This window comes from Myotis yumanensis, unplaced genomic scaffold (genome assembly GCF_028538775.1).
Source record: "Myotis yumanensis isolate MYYU_CA2020_CCGP unplaced genomic scaffold, mMyoYum1.0.hap1 SCAF_9, whole genome shotgun sequence".
Lineage (NCBI taxonomy): Eukaryota > Metazoa > Chordata > Mammalia > Chiroptera > Vespertilionidae > Myotis > Myotis yumanensis.
Window position 1 is genome coordinate 32,722,912 of NW_027223760.1, and position 20,301 is coordinate 32,743,212.

Here is a 20,301-nt window from a genome sequence, read left to right on the forward strand (position 1 = left end):
CACAATTTTTGGTTTTCTTCATTCTAGCATTGGAATATTTGTAAGAAGAACTTTTAAATAAATATTGTATAGATTGAAATATTACTTTAAGAGATAGTAAAAATCATGATATCTACAATAACTGTTTATATGATAAAGTAATATAGTATTTTTTGCATTAACAATAACTTGTCATATGTGATCATTACAATTCTTAAACATAACATGTAAAATTCAAAATATAAGTATTGTTTTAAGAATTTTATTGACACTTCCAATGGAAGTGTTCCTGCCTCAGGAGAGTGAAGTTCTTCCAAATTGAAATTAATTAAAAAACAAAACAATAGCTCAGTGGAGGCCTGGGGTGGGGCTGAAACTATTTGGAGGGGGACAATGAGGGGAAAAGGAGGGACATCTGTAATACTCCCAACAATAAAGATAAAAAAACAAAACAAAACAAAAAACCCCCTCCAACTCTCTAAAAACTACAGTGAATCAAAAACAGTTGTCAAAAACATTTGGCATTCCCATCAATAGAATATAAAGTTATATGAAAATCTTGATTATAATAATGATTGCCCTGAAATAAAAGTCAAGAAAATAAGTCTAATGAAATATGTATTATAAGTTATGAATTATGAATGTCTTTGTTTTATTACTCATCTGAACATTGCTGGCCCATCAATATATGAGCAATGATAATTAATTTGCTTCTCTTTGTTATTTTGCCAACTTTTATTAGTACAAAGAACATAACTTTACACATTTGAAAATTTTGTCATCATAAAGGTATTTGTAATGTAGAAGGATAGAACATTTTAATTTAACAATTTGTCATTTGACTTTTACCTGTTAAACATTGAGCGACATGGTATGTAGGCCTCCCTTTGTGTACTGGCCCTGGACTCTTTGTTAGGGGTGAGCTTGCCTTCAGCCTAGGGTTATAGTGGCTTTCTCCTATCAACTTCCTATTACTTGCCTGGCTTCTTGGTTCTTTCATCACCCTTTCATTTTGCACAAATAAGCAGATACATGCCTATTTCTAAATGCCCCCCCCCCTTTTTTAAATAAAAGGTAGAATTATGGGTTGAATAGTGTTCCCTCAAAAGACATGTTGAAATCCTAACACCTGTGACCTCAAAATATAACCTTATTTAGAAACAGTGTCATTGTAGATGTAATTAGTTAAGATGTGGTCATGCTGGCGTAGTGTAGGCTTCAAATTCAATGCAACCATTGTCTTTTTATGAAGAGAGAGGTTTGGAGGCAGAGGAAGGATGATGTGAGAGAAGATGGTTTTTGTGATGACAGAGGCAGAGATTGTAGTGAAGCATATAAGCCATAGAATGTCAGGGGTGCCAGCAACTGCTGGAAGCCGGAGGAAGGAAGGATTCTCTCCAACATGTTTCAGAGGGAGCATGGTCCTGCCAACACCTTGATTTTGGACTTCTAGCCTCTAGAACTGTGCAACAATACATTTCTGATATTTTAAGACACCTAGCTCAAGGTGCCTTGCCATAGAAGCCTGAGGAAGTAATACAGGTAGCATACTAAAGATACTCTTTGCCCTTTGTGCATTTCTACAGGCCAGGTACCGAGAAGTACATCTTCTGGGTTATAGCAAACATTTATTTTTCTTTTTTTAAATTTCTTTATTGATTAAGTTATTACATATGTGTCCTTATCCCCACATTACCCTCATCCCCCCCCCCCACTCATGCCCTCACCCAAACATGTATTTTTCATCTTAATGGCTACTCCAAATTGCTCTCCAGATCGTATCTCCAATTGTATCAGTTTATGCTCCTACCAGTAGTGCATGAGAGCATGTTTCCTTATGCCCTGGCCAAAACTTGACATTAACAGACATGTAATATCTTTGCTGATGGGTGACAAGCAGTATTAAAAAAAAAGATTGCATTCCCTGATTACTAGTGAGGTTGAGTTTTTTTTTAAATGTTAATTTCCATTTGAATTTTTTCTGTAAATTTTCTTTATATAACCTTTGTCCATTTTTTCTGTTATTTGTTTTATTCCTACGAGTTTGAAATATTTCTTTATGCAGGAGATGATCTTATTCATTTTCAACCGTTCTTAGTTTAGGAAGAGCTTTTAAATATCAAGAATGTTTGTTGGGTTCAGCTGGTTGTCTTTTCAGCCTCTAGTGAGATGGTCAAATGATATTTACTTGACTTGTTGATATGAGGCACCTATAATTGTAAGAACTTTAAAAAGCAGAGTAGTTAAATGTTTTATGGGCAAGAGGAATGATTCCAATGTGAGGATTTTCAAAACATGTTTAGAGGGATGCCTGGTTAGAAGAGAGGGTGTGTCTAAGGGGGTGTGACAGTCAGCTTTAGAAATAGGCTGAAGTCTTTGTGGGGTATTGTATCCAGGGAAAGAGTTGGAGCTTTACTGTACAGGCAAGACAGAACTACCACAGAACTTTGAGTAAAAGTTAACTTAGAATTTAATAAGTTTAATATGATGGTGTGGTGGAGGAAGCAGAAAATAACAGCAAAGAGTACCCAGGAGTGAGATAAAAATAGCCATTTACTATAATGACCCTAATCCTATATAATAAAAGCCTAATATGCAAATTGTCCCCTCAGGCCATTGTTCCACTGAGAGTTCAACTGGGAGTTTGACCCCTCACTATGACGTGCGCTGACTACCAGGGGGCGGTGTGGAACATGGCGGGTGTCAGCGATGCGGCAGTGGAGGTGATGCTGGCCCCGACAAGAGGGGGACCACGGTGGGATGGTGGAGCAGGTGAGCGGGTGGCGCCAGGCCAAGGCGGGGTGCCAGGTGGGGCTGCGGGGCTGTGAGGCTGGGGGCGCAAGCTGGGGCCTGATCTCTGCAGGCAACCCCGAGGGTCCCCACCTGTGCACGAGTTCATGCACTGGGCCTCTAGTAAGGAAGATAAGAAGGAAAGTAGCTAAACAAACAAATATGAATCTCTGATGAGTTGAGATTCAGAAAGAAGGGTACCTATTCAAGCATAAATACTAATATGTCACAGAGTTGGAGGACTGTGTCAGAGGGCTAAAATGGAAAATACCTTTTGGGTTACAAATAATGTCTAAGTTATGTGAAGCTAATTAGGAAACCAGGAATACAAATATACTATAAGGGGACTTCTGTCTGGGCAAGTGACATACTATTGATAGATGGCAAAGAGAAAGCACACCTCATCAACTTTTATTTTGATTCCAAATGACAGTGTCAATGAGAGTGATTTTTAGACTGAAGGTGGATATAGAGTGGAACAAATATGACAACTGAAGACAGATCACAATGGGTGAAATCATAGGAAAGCATCTATCTACTCTGGGTGAACTATACTCCAAGAAAGAGAGAACTTTTAATTATACCTCTGAATGTCTATTGCTGACCTTAGAGAAAACTTGGAGAATGTAAATGTTGCTTTTCTTAAACAAAGGTATGTATGTATGTGTGTATGTGTGTGTGTGCTGCAAAGGAAATTCCAAATTTCAAAAATGTGGATTTCACAAACTGAAAATCCATGATCTTAATATCGTTTTGGTGTAAGATCCTAGAATAGCATTCAAAAGGGGTGACTTATAGGCTCCTAGAAGGATCATTAGAACTCTATATTATAGAGTCATGTAAAAAATGACTGACCACATTTTCTTCATTGATTGACATAACTTAGATAAAAGAGCACTGTTAAATGCAAGCAAGTGCTAGGAGGAAATGAACAAGGGATGTTAAGCCTGGAAGGAAGAAGGCTTAGGGAGACAACAATGGCTGATATCAAGTATGAGAAGGACCATTACATGAAAGAGGAATCAGGTATCTGTGGGCTTCTTGAAGGATAACTGGATACCATTCAGTATAAGGAAGAGCTTCCTAACCACTTACAGAGCAGGGTGCTTGTCCAGAGAGTGATTTCCCCATCATTGCAAGTAGGCAAGCAGAGCCTGGTCAGTTACTTCTTGGGAAATGTTCTAGGAGAGATTAATGCATTCTTGTGTGGCTGACTCTTAAGTACCTTCTGATTTTGAGATTCTGTAATCCTACAACAGTGTAGGTGCAAATGGGAAGGACTGGGTTGGAAATACAGAGATAGTGTAGCTAACAGGATGGAAGGGATTGGAAGAAGACAGAAGAAAGGTAAATCACTCAGTTAAGAAAAGAAAGTCATGTAGTCATATAGTCTAGACCAGGGGTGGGCAAACTTTTTGACTCGAGGGCCACAATGGATTCGTAAACTGGACCGGAGGGCCGGAACAAAAGCATGGATGGAGTGTTTGTGTGAACTAATATAAATTCAAAGTAAACATCATTACATAAAAGGGTACGGTCTTTTTTTTTTTTTTAGTTTTATTCATTTCAAACGGGCCAGATCCGGCCCGCGGGCCGTAGTTTGCCCACAGCTGGTCTAGAAGAAGAATTCACCATCTTGTTAGCCCCAAAGACCAGGGTCATCCATAAATGGGCTGTCCAAGAAAATTGCACTCCAAAGCAGGTCTCAAATCAACATGTTTCATAGGCTTTTGGGGAGGTCATCAAGGACAAAACTTTTAAAATAGAATTTCGATGATGATCAGAAAAGAGGAGGACAGTGGGGTCCTTTCCCCAGCAGGGCCAAATCACAGGACTACTGGGTGGGGAGTGGTGGGCCAGGCACATGCTTGGAAGCAGGCCTAAGGCCCAGGCCAGGAGAAAGTTAAAAAAACAGGAATAAGAAAGGAGGGGAATAATGTAAGAGGAAGGAAAGATAAAGGCAGACTTAACAGGCATATTTATTGTGAATGGGCAACTGCCTGGGCTTCCAGGGGTCTCTGGGGCACCTCTTTCAGCTGGTTCTCAGGGGAGAAGAGTCACAAATCAGGAGATTGAGGCTCTAATGCTGGCTGTGCCCCAATTTCCTGAGTGACCTTGTAGATGCCATTTCACCTTTCTGCCTCCTCCCGACTGTCAAACGCAGGCATCCAGTTAGCCTAAAAGTGCTCTGGGCTTTACAGAAAAGAATAGCTCCAGAAATGTATGACATTGTCTGCATGTGTGTTGAGTGTTTGCCCTCGTTTCCATATTTTCACTGTTGCGGGAGGGAGAACTGGTAAGAGGAGGGTGGAAAGAAAGGTGAGAAGCCATTGGGGCCAAAGTCTCTTGGCTCCGCCTCATCAGCCTAGGGAACCCAGGGGACCGGGAGCTGGCAAAGGACACATGCCGACAGTCCCTGCCCAGCCAGGTATCCGAGATCCCAGCAGACATCCTCAGTTTCTGCTGTCCTTTCAGCAAATCCCATTGCAGCATCAAGGGAGGAAAAGTGAGGCACGCCCCTCCCCCACTAGATGGCACTGAAACGCCTCGTAGGCGATTTTCAAAACGCAGGAAGGAGAAAAAAGGAAAAAAAAAAAATATGGTGGAGGTGCGCTCATTTTGGCTTGCAGGCCCCATTGTGCAAAAAAGGGTGCCGGACACTCTCTTTTTTCTTGGGGCAGTTCGTCACGCAGCAATGTGGGGCCCTCGACTTTGGAGTGAGGGTGAAAATGAGGGGTGAGCATTAGAGTGAAAAATCTAGGGTTTCAACCTGGGAGGGAGGCTCCCGGCCTTTGCGGCGCTGTCTCACGTGAGTGGGGAAGTGGGATTAAGTGCGACTCGCCTGCGGCCCACCCGCTCAAGGTCTGGGGTCCCGCACTACCTCCCAGAGCCTCGGCAGAGCCTAAATTCAGCTGCCATCCAGATAAGGAAAATCCCACACCCACGTTTCATTGAACCCCACTCTCCTCCTCAAAGCTCAAACCCTCGAGCGTTTTCAAAATATGTTAAGCACCCTCTCAATTAAAATTCTCTTCTTCTTGTCTTGGAGGGACCAATTTTCTTTCTTTTTTTTCCTTCTGAGGAGGGAGGTGGAGGTGTGTGTGTGTGTCGGGGAGTCTGGTGCTGGCGTGGGGCTGGCGGTGGTAACCTGCCGACGCGGTCAGCCTCTGGAGCAAACGCCTATAGCTAGCAAGACAGCACCGGTGGCTTTCTGGGGAAAACAAAGATCAAACAGGATCCAAGACATCAGCGACGCAAACCGGGGACGCAGCGAACTTCTTCAGTCTCCCAGAATGCCCACTCCGCAATAAGCAGTCTTTTCTTTAAAGAACTGTGGCCGATTTGAGGGAGTTTCCCACCACTGGAGAGATAAACGGGAGAGATGGAGGCTACATTCCTAAATTTATAATAATGCATGCAAACATGCTACATACCACATATATGTATATGTGCATAAATATGGATGTGATTGGGCACATACCTATCTCGACACCATTGACTTGCCTGGTCAAAGAATAAGGCTTAGACATTTCGTGCCTGGGAAATGGTGCAGTTTATCTTTAAGGAGGCTAGAAAAATAAGAGATGAGGCTCACGTTGCACGGATGACATCACTAGCTTAGGGCTGCACGCTCCGTGTTCTCGTCTGTGGGTTTTAGCCAAGGCTGCAGCGCCCGGCGTCCGAGAGAGCGAGCGCAGCAGTGGCTTCCTCCGGCTCCCGCACCCGGGCCAGGCAGTTTCCCCAGCCCTCCGGGCGCAGCCTCGGCTCCCGCTCCCCAGCACTAGCCTAGCCCGCGACGCCCCGGAGCCGCGGCGGCTAGAGGAGGCAGGGAGGGGAAGGCGAGCGACCCAGCCTCCCTCCCCCACCCTCTCCCCATCCACCTCGGCGACCACTGCGCTCAGGGAGCCTGATCGTGGGACGCGGAGGCCAGGACGCTACTCTCCGCACGCTGCCGAGTGAGCCGGCGTCTTGGCCCTGGGTGGGCTGCGTAAAAAATGGTGCAATCTGAGAGCAGCTGACCGTAGTTGGGCAAAGCAGACAACGGTGCGAGAGCGCCGGGCTCAGGTGGCAGGGAAGGGGCGGGTTGTTTTGAAGGGCTGGGCCTCTGTATTCGGTGCCTGCAGTATTTTCTTTGCACCTGGGCGGCACGTTCCCGGGCTCCACGGGAGCCAGATGAAGTGAGGCGGCGGCGGCGCGGGAGAGGCGGGCCTGGAGGAGGCCGGGCGGACACTCCGAGAAGAAAACGGCGCAGAGGCAGGCGGCATGACGCCCCGGGGACTGGCTGCCTGGCGGGCCGCGCGCCGAAATCGTGCGACCTGTCCATGGTGTTGAAGGCGCCGAGCGCCCAGCTCCGCGCACCCTGTGCCGTGCGCCCTGCCGGGTGCGCCATCCTCGTCCCAGCCTACCCCTTACGCCAGCCAGCAGCCCCCCAGTCGCCGCAAACCCCGGGCCACGGTTCATCGGGTTACGCCGTCCGGCCCGAGGGGAGGCTTGAATGGCTAGGCCACAGGCAGAACCAGGAGCTCGCTACGAAAGGTCGGCCAAGACCGTGCGCCCTCGGGGAGCCCACCTCTGAGCGCAGCGTGCTGGCCAGACAGAGCAAGGGACCTGCTGGCGACCGGAGGACGGAGATTTCTAAAAGACCCGACTCAGAAAAAAACATTTCTTGGTAGACCGGAAGGGGGAGAGTTGCTGAGAGGGAGACATAGGCGACATTCGGGGCCGCCAGCCTAGCATCAAGAGGTTTCCTTCGCGGACCGGCCGCTTCGCGGGGGTTCAGTGCATCCTGTCATTGAGTAGCTCCTCCTGACAGCCCGCCCTCACCCCAAGAAAGCTGGGTGAGTGGGCCCCGTCGTCGCCTTCATAGAGAAAGCCCAGCAACCCCACTGCAGTCGAGGGCACTTGGTGTTTAGTTTCCGGCCGGAGGGCTGCGGCGCCCGGAGCTGTGTGCGGATTCGACCGGTTCCGAACACTCGCTGCCTGCGGGGCAGAGAGGGGCGGGGAGGCGGCCTTGCCTTGCTCACTGCAGCCCGAGGCTGCACCTGCCCCGGAGGATGCCCAGGAGCCCGCCAGAGCCCCTCGGGATCAGAACTTTGTAGGCTGCCCGCCCCCACCCCGTACTCCCCGAGCCGCGCGCAGGCAGGCGGGGGGCGACGGGTAGCCGCCGCGAGTCCCCTCCTGTCCCCCTCCCCCCTTTGGCTCGGCCGCCCGCCGCTTTGTTCCGGGCGCGCGGAGGGAAGGCGAAGCTGCGGCGGATCATGCCCATGGTGTAGCCGCGAAGCGGAGGCATGGCTGCCGGAAGGTTACTGCTCTACACGGGCCTCTCGCTAGCGCTCTGCGCCCTCGGCATGCTGGCCGTGGCCATCTGCTCGGACCACTGGTACGAGACGGACGCCAGGAAGCACAGGGACAGGTGCAAGGCCTTCAACACCCGCCGGATCGATCCTGGCTTCATTTACAACAACAACAACAACTTGCCGCTCCGAGCGAGCCGCTCGCGCCTGGACCGCTGGGAGGGCAAACTCCTCCGGGCCCGGAATCGCAGGCAGCTCTTCGCCATGAGCCCCATTGACGAATGCAGCCGGCAGTACAACTCCACCAACATGGGCCTCTGGAGAAAGTGCCACCGGCAGGGCTTCGACCCCGAGATCGCCGCTCTCATTCGGAAAGGTAAGCGCCAGCAGCGAGGCGTGGCGCTGCGGAGAGCCTGGCCCCGCGTAGGCCCGGCAGCCCTCTCCCTCCTAAGCCTGGCGGAGGTCTAGTGAGCCTCCTGGGTCCAGGAGGTCAGGTTGTCAGGCTCTCCCAAACCTTGGAGTGGCCACAACTTGCCTCCCAGTGGCTGGTGACAGAGGCTTACCTCTCCCTACTCGCCTCTTGTCTTGCATTTGTCTGTTGAGATTCGCATGGTCCAGGGTAGGATAATGCTGGTTCAGTCTTTTAAAAGGAAGGAAATCTATAATGTGCTGTTAACAGAGGAAGCCCTTTAAGAATGATATATTGGGGTAGTCAGACTCCTAGTTTTAATCTTTTTAGATGTTGAACTGATTCATCAAGGGAAAGTGGGGGAAACATCTCAAACAGAAGGCCTTACTGATGCCAGGAACGTTTGCTAAGTGCTGTACTCTACTAGGCATGTTGCAGGCATTGGTCATATAAATATCAACAAATTCCAGCTCCTGCCCTGTGGCAGCTCAAAGCCTGTTGACCCAGTGGCATCATACCACAATTCTTGATTTCTCTTTTTGAGAAAGTGGTTGACAAATGACTTGTGTGCATGCAATATTTAGCGGGGTCTGACGAGCACAAAAAAGTAGTTTTTCTGGTAACAACAAAGTGGGCACTGCAGAGAAAAAAAGAATACCATACCAAAGTGTACCAAAACAGGAAAAAAACCTGTATTTACAAACCATAAAAATTTGATATGTTAGTATGATCACATACATTTTAAAGTCTGCTTTAAAATGAAATTTGTAAATTTTGCATGACATATACTTTGGGGACCTTCCTGTTCCATTAACCCACTAAAATATACTTTAAATATATTTTTATTGATTTCGGAGAGGAATAGAGAGGGAGAGAGAGATAGAAACATCAATGATGAGAGAGAATCATTGATCGGCTGCCTCCTGCATGCCCCACACTGGAGATTGAGCCTGTAACGAAGGCATGTGCCCTTGACCAGAATCAAACCTGGGATCCTTCTGTCCGAAGGCCAACACTCTATCCACTGAGCCAAACTGGCTAGGGCTGGATATATATTAATATTGCTCTTCTATGGTAGCTATGTCCTGGAGGATGTGGTGTGATCTCAAGAGTCTTCTTTTACTCCCTGCTATGTTTCATTCTTTTCAACTATTAAATGGTGGTGGTAAGCTGAAAAGGATGTTGTTTATCAGCAGCCTTTGAAGCCACGATATAAAACAGTTCTTAATGACATTTAATATTATAATGGAGGTTTGATGCTGTTTTTAAATATAATTTGTGAGAACAGATGTTCTTTAACTTATAAAAATTTGGAAATGGATAAAAACTGTTAATAAAAATGCCAGTTGTTTAAGAATGACAAGCAGTAGGTATGGTCTAGGTGGCCATTCAGACTTAGGTGAGGTAAGTCCAGACAGAACCCATCTTAATGCTTGTGTTGTAGGTTCTGTAGAATGACTGGGGATTTTAGCTAATTTGGCTTCGAGTGTGTTAATATTATAAACATCACATCTGTTTCATGTTAGGCACTTTTCAGAGCAGGGTGACCCATCTGGAGCTCTACAAGTTTGTAAAGACATATGGATATTAGAGAATTCCAGAAGAGAGCAACTCGGGTTTGGATTTTGGGGAAAGAAGAGCAAGCAGAATAGTTTTTGACCATGGGTGATTTCATAGCAGTTTTCAGATTCTCAGATTCATAAAGTGTTGTTTTATCCCTCATTTTCTGCTTTCATTAAAATTGGAATGGTAGGAAGTTAGCCAGAATGTGAGGAAGAATTCATGTTAATAATGACTGATAAACACTGGTAGGACTTACTGAAGGACATTCTTGAATTTCCTGCCTTGAACATCTCCTGAAACAAGACAGGTGTCCTTCTATCTGGTATTGGTTAACCTCACTTAAAAAAAGGAGGGTGGCATTCATGGCTTCTGATGGTTGCAATAAGGGCTTTGATTCTCTGTTGCTCTGCTTAGTAATCCAGCTAGAAAGGTTGACTTGGTCTGTGCACCAGAGGGATTGGTTACCATAGTGACATGTTCTTCCGGTGAGCTGGAAACACAGTGACAGGGAAAGGGATAGGGGAGGAATGTACAACATTTTGACTGTGTATTGACCGATTTTTAATTGCAGCAACAGAAAATGGACACGGCACAGCAGGGGGATTGAATGCACTGATACCTAGAGTTGGCAGGGCATTGTATTTCACTCCAACTAATGGACATCCTGTTCCCCATCACCCAAAATATAGCAATCACTGTCAATGGCAAGCACCCGCTCACCATGGCCGTTCTGTCCATTTGACATTCTTGTTGGATGTTATTGAGATAGATGGCATGCCAGCATTACAAATCTTCATAGGCGTAAGGTCACTATCTTCATTTTTAACCTCAAAACAGAATCTTTGAAAGCCAGATCTTCTATAAGCAGCAATAGAAACATTTTGGAAATAAGTACATCTTTTATTAGTAGAATTCATAAGTCATTCCAATAATATACCGAATGTAATTTCTAGATTTAATCAGTATTCTTCCCAAATGGGCAGATTTTAGAAGGAATTTTAGAAAAAGAAATGAATATCCCTATATTTAGATCTAGGGCATCTTAAGGAAAGATTTTTATCTCACAGTGTTCATTATCAGCCTCAAAAGATATCTTAGGCCTTTGTCTTTCTTTGAAACATCAGGAGAAAATTAGAAATTTATCTAAATGATCATGCAGCCCCTAAGAACTCATTCATTTGTTAAATTAATGTTCATCACATTAGAAAGTGCTGTTTGTGCATTTCAAAACAAAACAAAATCACATAATTAATAAGAAATCAAAAGTTGCTCTAGCCAGTTCTACTCAGTGGATAGAGCATTGGCCCCTGGATTGAAGGGTCCCGGGTTCAATTCTGGTCAAGGGCACATACCTCAGTTGCAGGCTCGATCCCTGGCCCTGGTCAGAGCCTGTGCAGGAGGCAATCAATTGATGTGTCTCTCTCATATAGATGTTTCCCTCTCTCTGTCTCTTCTCCTCCCTTCTACACTCTAAAAATCAATGGAAAGATATTCTCAGGTGAGGATCAACAACAACAACAAGAGACAAACAAAAAAGAAGATAAAAGTCAGATCTATATTTGATTTGAAGATAAAGTCCTTTGGACTCATGTTCTTTCTGAAATCCATGTCTTCAGTGCCCAGCTGCTGTGACTGTACCCACAAATACACATTTCTGGTCACTGTGTATTTGTTTGTTTGAGTTATTGAACTGTAAGTTCCTGGAGGGCAGGAAAGATAATCATTTGTAAAACATAGCCACCAGATGGGTGCTATTGGGAAATATCTTATACAAATTAGGTTCACAGAAATGTATCTATCAAGTACTTTTTCTAATTGTAGGAACACTGGTGTGCAATTCAAATAAAGGATTAGTTGGAAAATTGTGATTAGAAAAAAACAAAGAACCAGCATGGCTCTCAGGGCAGGTTAATATTGTAACAGAAGCTACATGATTTAACAAGAAAGATTTTTTTTGGAGCAAAAGCTTTGTTAAGGAATAAGGGAAACACAATACTTTATTGTGGGAGGGGATAACATATATTATCAAACAGATACAAATCACTCACAATCATTATTTTTTACATTAGATTATATTTTAATAATTTCCTTCTTGGAGGTAGGATTGTGTAGAGGGTGTAGCAAGGATAGAGTACCCTTGAATTCCCATATGACTGTGCCCATAATCAGGTCCTCTGTCTTCTTGCTGTTCAACCTTGTCCATGTCTCCCTAGTAAGTCACTGCAGGCACAGGGGGCAGATCAATGACAGGATCAGTTTCTGAAATCCAAGAGACTTCCAGACCTTTAGGAGGAGCAGCTACAGGTAGGATTTTGTTCCAGGGAACATGTATATTCTTTGATTTGTACTGAAACGCTATACTTGAAATAAGTAGACCTTCAATTGAGATTCTAAGAACTTTTTAAAATTATTTGATAACAGGCCTTATAATAGAATTTGACCTACATAGTTTCCATAATCACAGAGTGGTTGTCAATAGCTTGAGACTTATTTTAATAAACTGTTATACATATCCACAAATTAATAATATACTCAGCAAATATTTGCTGTGCACATATTATGTGATGGGCACACATCACTAGGATGAAGGAATGAATGAGACTCAGTCTTCAAAATTCCCATAGTCTGTTAGCACCACAGAGAATAAATGACAACTATGGGATGGTGAGAGCAACAGAAACACTCAGAAAAATAAAGAGGAGGCAGTGATAGATTGTGTCAGCAGTGGGATGAGGTAAGGCAGGAGGTGGGTGAAGCAGAGTTGCCTCGGAGAAATGAAACCTGATCAAGATTTTCATGGAGTTTGGAGGTGGCTGGAGAGGAAGGGCATTTTAGGCAAAGAGGCCAGAGTATGCCCAACCATGGGAGTGTGAAACAGTAGTTGCCTGGCCTTGTGAGTGTGATTTCTGAGGTGAAGGAGAGGAGCAGACCAGGAGCAGGAGAGCAGGCAAGAGCCCAGTCAAGGAGCTTGTGTACTCAAGTCTCCTGTAGCAATGCTGCTCATAGGGTAGCCACGAGCCACAAGTGGCTATTTAAATTTAAAATAATCAAAAGTAAATAAAATAAAAAATTCACTTCCTTAGTCACATTGGCCACATTAGAAATGCTCAATAGCCATGTGTGGTTAGTGGCTATGGTATCGGACGGTGCAGATTAGAGAACCTGCCCATCATCACAGAAAGATCTGTCTTGAGTGCTAGGTGGGGCCTATAGCCTCTAAAAAGACCAAGCACATACTTTGTTTCAGATGAGGATAACTAAACGTGATAACTTGGGCTTAAATTTAAGTATGTCATTCTATACTTGTGAAGAAACATTGCTACTTGAAAGCTTTGGGGAAGAAGTTTTTAAATTTATGCTATATCTATATTTTATTAATTTTTCCATCTTTGATTCACAGAATTCTTACATGCTTCTCTTTTTCTCTTTCTTTTTCCTGTCCCAACTTCATTATAAGTTACTGGCAAAGTTGACTTGGTGGGAAAGATGATTAATAGTAATAATTGCCAATGTCGATGCCAGGTACTCTTCTAAGAGTTTTACATGTATTAGCTAATTTATCCTTCATAATAATACTCTATTATTATTATTTTATCCCTATTATAATTGAGGAAATGGAGGCACAGAAAGGCCAATGAACTTGCCAAGTCTCACGAAGGTGTTGGATTCAAACTCTGGCTCCAGGTTTGGGAACTCACCCATTGTACTCTACTGTCACCATAGTCTGTTGGGGCAGGGATAGGGTGGAGAAGAGGTTGGTATATTGACCCCCTGAGTTAAAAAAGAAACAGGAAGTCATTTTAGAATCTCCCTGAGGTGAGACCTGTTTGAGAACATCATCTTAGCCTTGAGAAGGAAGGTATTTTCAAGTGGCTTGCATCTCGCTTTGAGACTTGCTGACCAAAGCGCACACACATTATTTTCATATGTTTTTGAGTATTTACTTTGTCCACTGTGGTAGATACTGAGGTTATAGATATGAAGGACATCCTCATTCATTCCACAAATATTTGTTGAAGGCTTTGGGGCTGGGCATTATGGAGAAGCTAACCTTCCAGGGGGTAGAGCCTGACAATAAATAAATATGTGTGGGATAAAAAATAGTGTCTAATGAACTAACCAATATATAATAAAGGTAAGGTAGTGAGTGCCATGAAGTGTCTTTACCCTTAGGAAGCACAAAGTGCATGTAAGCCAAGAATTGAATAGTTCCATTAGTTTTGGTTTTATAACATAGGGAGGCTTGACCTGTTCACAGGCGAACACATACAGACACCAATGGTCTTTATATATAGCATGATCCCTGTGCATACCCTATATGTACTCCCAGATGTACACGTCAGTGCACTCTTAGTCACATCGCTCCTTCCCTGTCATGTTGAAAATATAACTCAGCAGTGAGTGTTGACAGGGAAGGAGCCCTGTGATTCTATGGGCAAATGATTGGGTGGGAAGAGAGAGAGGGTGGGGTAGAGAGATGTGTTTTGAACACCTGCTGTGTGCCGAGCCCTCTGCTAGGTGTTGGAGGAGAAGAAAGAGGCATAATGTGGTTCCTGTCCTGAGGGAACTTACACTCTAGCTCATGGTTCCCAAGTGCATTGTCATGACTGGTTGGAACAGGTTCTTCCTCAGGAGGTCACGTCAGTATCAACTGGATGAGGGATCAGCTAGTTAGGGAACTCAGGGTTGAGTTGTTCTTATTGAGTCAACAAAGTCAAAAGCCTTATTTCTGTTCAAGAAGGTCAGCTTATTTATTCTTTTACTAGGATAAGAATCAATTTAGAGGATCGATTCGTATATCCCACTTTGGATTGTCAGTTAAAAATATTTTCTCCTTCTCTGCTATTAGTAGGTGATCCTAGGCCTTCAGACAGAATCCTAAACAAACTCTGGGTTAGTTTGACCCTTCACGCACACACAAACACACCACACACACACACACACACACACACACATGCACGCAGAAGCACATGCACACACATACACACAGACATGTCCATATACATCTAGACATTAGACAGTAGTCACAAATGTTCATTCAGATGCAGATATTTTTATAACTACTTACCCCAAGCAATACACAGAGAAGAGGGACTGCATGCTTGGTGGGTGAGTAGACAGAAAATTTGTTCTAACATCTTGATTGGACAGCTACTGTTTTTGAGACAATGCATGCATCTTTTTAAAGGACTTCCTTACTTCCTATCCTATATAATATAAGGCTAATATGCAAATAGACAGAAGAATAACCGAACAACCGGTCTCTATACAGTGGGGCCTTGACTTACAAGTGTCCCGACTAACAAGTTTTTCGAGATACGAGCCGTCTCTTGGCCGATTTTTTGCTTTGAGTTGCGAGCTAAAATTCGGGTTATGAGCCAGCTTCAGATACTCCACCGCTAGTTGGCGCAGCGAACGTCACAGTGAACACCACAACATCAGCCCAGCATCACGTGTCTCACTCGTTCACTTTTTGATTTGACATACGAGTAATTTGAGTTACGAGCTCCATCACAGAACGAATTAAACTCTTAAGTCAAGGCCCCACTGTACGTGCGCTGACCACCAGGGGGCCAGCAAGGAACATGGCGGGCGTCGGCTGCGGCGGGATGGTGGAGTAGGTGAGTGGGGGCACCAGACCAAGGCAGGGCGCTGGTCACTGTCACCGGGGTGAGCCTCTGGTGGTTACTGAAAATTCTTTGCACCCGCGTGCCGCGATCCCACCCAGCACTCTTACCCGCTGCCGGCGCCAGAGCTACCACTCACACCCACTGCTGGCACCTGGCGCCAGCTGTAATTGCTTGGTGCTGTCAGTGAGTGTGAGTGGCGGCTGCTGGCCCTGATCACTCCTAAGGGCTTCCCCAATTCCCCCTGCTCCTGAGGGGCGATCAGGGCTGGCAACTGCTGCTTGCATCAGCTGCCTGCACTGGCCCCACTTGCACCTGCAGCTGGCGCTGGGGCCGGGTGGGGTTACAGAGGATGGGCCGAGACCTGCTCCTGTGCCTCGTGGCCTACAGTTCCTTTCAAGGTGCATGAATTCGTGCACTGGGCTCCTAGTGTAAAATAATGGGTTTGGATGATATAAACTTCAAGCCCTTTCACACTCTAACATTTGATGAGAAAGTTAAATTTAAGTGATAGGAAGTAAATAATAGGTAAATGGTTGAGAGCAGGTGAAAAGAGAAGGAAGGGAAAGTGGGGGAAGGAAAAGAGAGCGAGCAAGATGGGTGGAGACAGAGAAAGGGAGACATCCCTAAAGGGAGCATCCAGGTGCTAGTTTATAATCGGAGGAGGTGGAAAACAAAGCAGCTAATTCTATACCCATATAGAATCATGTAGTAAAAACTCACCTTTTCTCTTTCTAATGATTTTCAATGCCATGTTGCAGATTGGGGTTAAAAATTTAAAAACTGAATGGAGAAAGGTGGCAATGGCTGCACACCAGTGTGAATGTATTTAATGCCACTGAACTAGACACTTAAAAATAGTTAAAAATTTATGTTATGTATATTTTACCACAATTAATTAAATTTAAAAAGAAACTTAAAAACTTAGTAGAGAAAGGAACTAGATTACTGGTCATTGTGTAGACTACTTTATAGCCAAGGATCTTCATTCATTCAACACATGTATTGAGCACTTATTGTGTGCTAAACACTAGCCCAAGTGTGCTTGGGATAGCAGCTAATAAAACAGACAACATTCTTCTTCTCAGAGGGCTTACATTTAAACAGTTTTGAGCATTATATCCTTTTTGTTTGTTTTTCCAAATAAAACTTTTAAAGAACACCCACATATAAAAAAAGTAATGAATACATTCCTTGGGTCATTTAAAAATTATTGTATGGTGAAGAACACTTCACTGCATTTATTCTAAAAATGTCTTCTGAGTTCCAACTACGTCAGGCCCATTTCTTAAGATGGAGGACCCTGAATGAAATCCATAGTTCCTGTCCCCAAAGAGCAAAAAGGGGAGGGCTGTTAAAGGAGAGTAACAAATACCACCCTGAGGTTGGTATGTGGAGAGATTTCGGTGCTGGGGGCCTGAGAGTTCCTGGGTTTTGGAGTGCTTAGGGGAGGCTTTGCAGAACCAGGGATGTTCTCCGAGAGGTTATCTGTGGATTGACAAGGTGAAGCCTCGGCCTTATTTTAAATTTATTAATTTATTTTGATGAGGTAATTATTGTCCACCCACCCTTGTCCCCCAGACTCTTAGAGCCTCTCCCAAGAGGTGTTTGGAATTTTAGAAATCATTTCAGAGACATTCTATTCAGCAATATTTAAAAATAACACCGAGTATAAATATGTCAAGTAATGAACAGGTGATTCAAGGATGACAGCTTATTTTTTGTAAATTTATCCACACGGATATGATGTTTAAAGGCCCGTCCAAAAGTCACTGGGAATCTTTTACAGGTGATGTTTATTCTGAGGGGAAGCTGCTTTTGGCTTTCAAGGAAGTTTCACAGATTTGCTGCTTTTATGGGAGACTGCAGTGTCTGAATTATTTCAATTGATTTTTTTTGGCGTCAAAGTATTTTGCCAAGAAAAGGCAATTTACTTGATATTAGGTCATCTTCATAAAGTTATATCATTTCCTGCGTTTTAAAACGCCCTGCTGTTCTGTATGCCGAACCTCACCCTATTGGACACTTTATCTGCTCTCGAGCCTCTCATTCAGTTTTGCCCTGAATTTCTCTTCATCTTCCTAATAGCAATTCTGTTTAGACAAACACGACTCCTATTCCCCAAGGCCCTGGAGTATTTTGCAGACCTGGACATAATAGGGTTGTGTTTACCTTAAAGAAGCTCTGGGCTCATATGCTGCTGTATGTCCGCTAACACAGCACTGGAGTGTAGCTAGCTCCTGTCTCCTGGGGCCGAGGACACATGTACCTTGCAGCCTGGCACTTCTCTTCCTGGCTTACGTGCACACGAGTACATGTAACGCATCCGAGCATGTCCATGGCATCACTGTTTGTAACGCAAAATGAGTAAATAAACAAAGACGATATATGTAAGTGTCCATTAATAGGAAAATCAATATTGCAGTATGGCATAGTCATACAGTGGAAGCTGTTGTAGTATATGTACAGTAAGTATGATGGCTCTACATGTTTCCAAATGGATAAACATAAAACTTGAGTGAAAAAAGCTGGGTGCAGAATGAAATGTAGACTATGATGCCATTTATATAAAGCTTAACAACATCGAATAACATCAGATATTGTTTATGGAAACATATTTGCATTGTATTTATGGAAAATATGCCTGGGACCGATAAACACAACATGAAGGATGATGTTTACCTTTCTCAAGACAGGGAAAGAGATGGAATTGGGAAGGTGTTTTAAAATCATCTGTGATATTTTATTTCCTAGAGAAACAAACAGATCTGGAGCAAGTGGGGCATCCACATGCTTGCACACTCCAGCTGTGTGGAAGGTTGCTACAATTCTGACAAGAGTTAACATTTTATTCAGACTGTACCATTCAGTGTACAGGAGACAGGTTATTTAGGAACATTCTTGGAAAACTTTGTCTTTGAGGCTATCTGAGACTGACTTTGTAAGTAGTAGCAAGAGGCATTTAGAGAAGAGGGAAATCAGGTAACCCCTAACCAACAGTTTTTACTAACAGTAGCTCATGTGAAGGGTTTAGAAAGAATAAAATTAAGTTTTATTATCTTCTGATGTGGTATAAGTAGAAGAAATTAGGGCTTTAAACTGATTTATTTCTGAGATAGAGACGAATGTACAAATCATTAACCCCTCCCACCCCCCACCCCCCAATTTGTAAATGTCCCGCAGCTCATGGCAAAACCAAGAGTTCCAGCCCTAGCCCGTTTGGCTTAGTGGACAGACTGTTGGCCTGTGGACTGAAGGGTCCTGGGCTTGATGCTGGTCAAAGGCACATACCTGGGTTGCAGGCTCAATCCCTGGCCCTGGTTGGAGCATTTTTCAGAGGCAACCAATCAATATGTCTCTCTCACATCAATGTTTCTCTCTCTCTGTCTCGACCCCCCCTTTACACTTCCTCTAAAAATCAATGGAAAAATATCGTCGGGTGAGGATTAACAAAAAAGAAAAAAAAAAAAGAAAAAGAAAAAAGAAGCTACCAATGAATGCATAAATAAAAGGAATATCAAATCAATCTCTCTCTTCCTCCTTCTGCCTCTCTATAAATAAATAAATAAATAAATAAATAAATAAATATTCATATCAGGTTAAATACAAAACAAAATAAAAACAAACAAACAAAAAACCCCCCAAGAGTTGCAAGGGTTAGAAAGTTAAGCTGTAGCTATCCCTCTGATTAACTTGATCAGACATTGAGCTTTAAGTAGATAAGGCACAGGGACAGGGAGAGAGTGGGACAAGCCAGAGACGAGCACCAACATCTGGGAAGGCATTTGAACCCCAGGGAAGAACTCACGTGGACTAAGAAAGCAAAAGCACTAAGAATTAAGAAAAAGAGTTAAGAAGGAGTCAGAATTGTACTTTACTTTTTCAGCAGTTTTCATATCACTTTTGAAACAGAGAGTGTTAGTTGGTGGAACTTGAAGTCGTTTTATGATTGATGAATAGGGTACAGAGTCTTTATTCTTAGAATTGTGAGGGTGACTTCAGCCAAGAGCCTCACTCCTAGGATAGGGATATGTTCTCCCTCTATTTATACCAGCTAGAGCTGCAACAGAAAAGTCCGACCAGCATGTCGGCAAGGGCTCCATTTATACCTGATAGTGCTTTAAAACACCCAGGCTGGGTCTACAGTTACTAGGGATCATGAAAGTCCCCAGAGATCTCAGGGGTGTTCAGGCAGAATAACTTCCATGCTCGAGCTTCTGTAACCACAGGGCTGACGAACTGCTCAGATGCAGCTCCAGGCAGCCCTGCATCAAAAGGTCCCAGGTGGGCGAGCTGCTTTATTCATCATGCTCTGTGGGGAGGTAGACTCAGGTGGCACGTCTGCACTTCCTTCAGTGAATGACCTTCCACTTTGGGAAAGGCTGGCCTCTGTGTCTCCAGCCTCTCCCTCCTTCTCCCTCCTCCCTGACTATGTCAACACAAAGGATACAGAAGGCAATGCTGCTTAGCCCAGGTTCTTTCCAGGGGTGGCCCTTCTCCTGGTCTAGCTTTCTTCTCTTCCTCGCCTGCATCTTCAGGGCACTTTCAGGCTACTGCCACCCAGTGTCCTCCCCTGTCCCCAGGCTGGGACTGCTCCTTCTCCTTGACAACTTTGCCTTCTTGCCTTGACTGGTCTGGC

General features: G+C 44.3%; 1 protein-coding gene across 1 annotated transcript in view; it reads left to right on the plus strand.

The window, feature by feature from the left end:
- The first annotated feature begins 6,684 nt into the window (after positions 1–6,684).
- Positions 6,685–20,301, plus strand: part of TMEM178B (transmembrane protein 178B) — a 347,775-nt gene continuing 334,158 nt past the window's right edge. Inside the window, exon 1 of the mRNA XM_070424042.1 lies at positions 6,685–8,439. Within this exon, the coding sequence (XP_070280143.1) occupies positions 8,058–8,439 (382 nt within the window). The 5' untranslated portion in view covers positions 6,685–8,057. The remainder of the gene's footprint in view (positions 8,440–20,301) is intronic.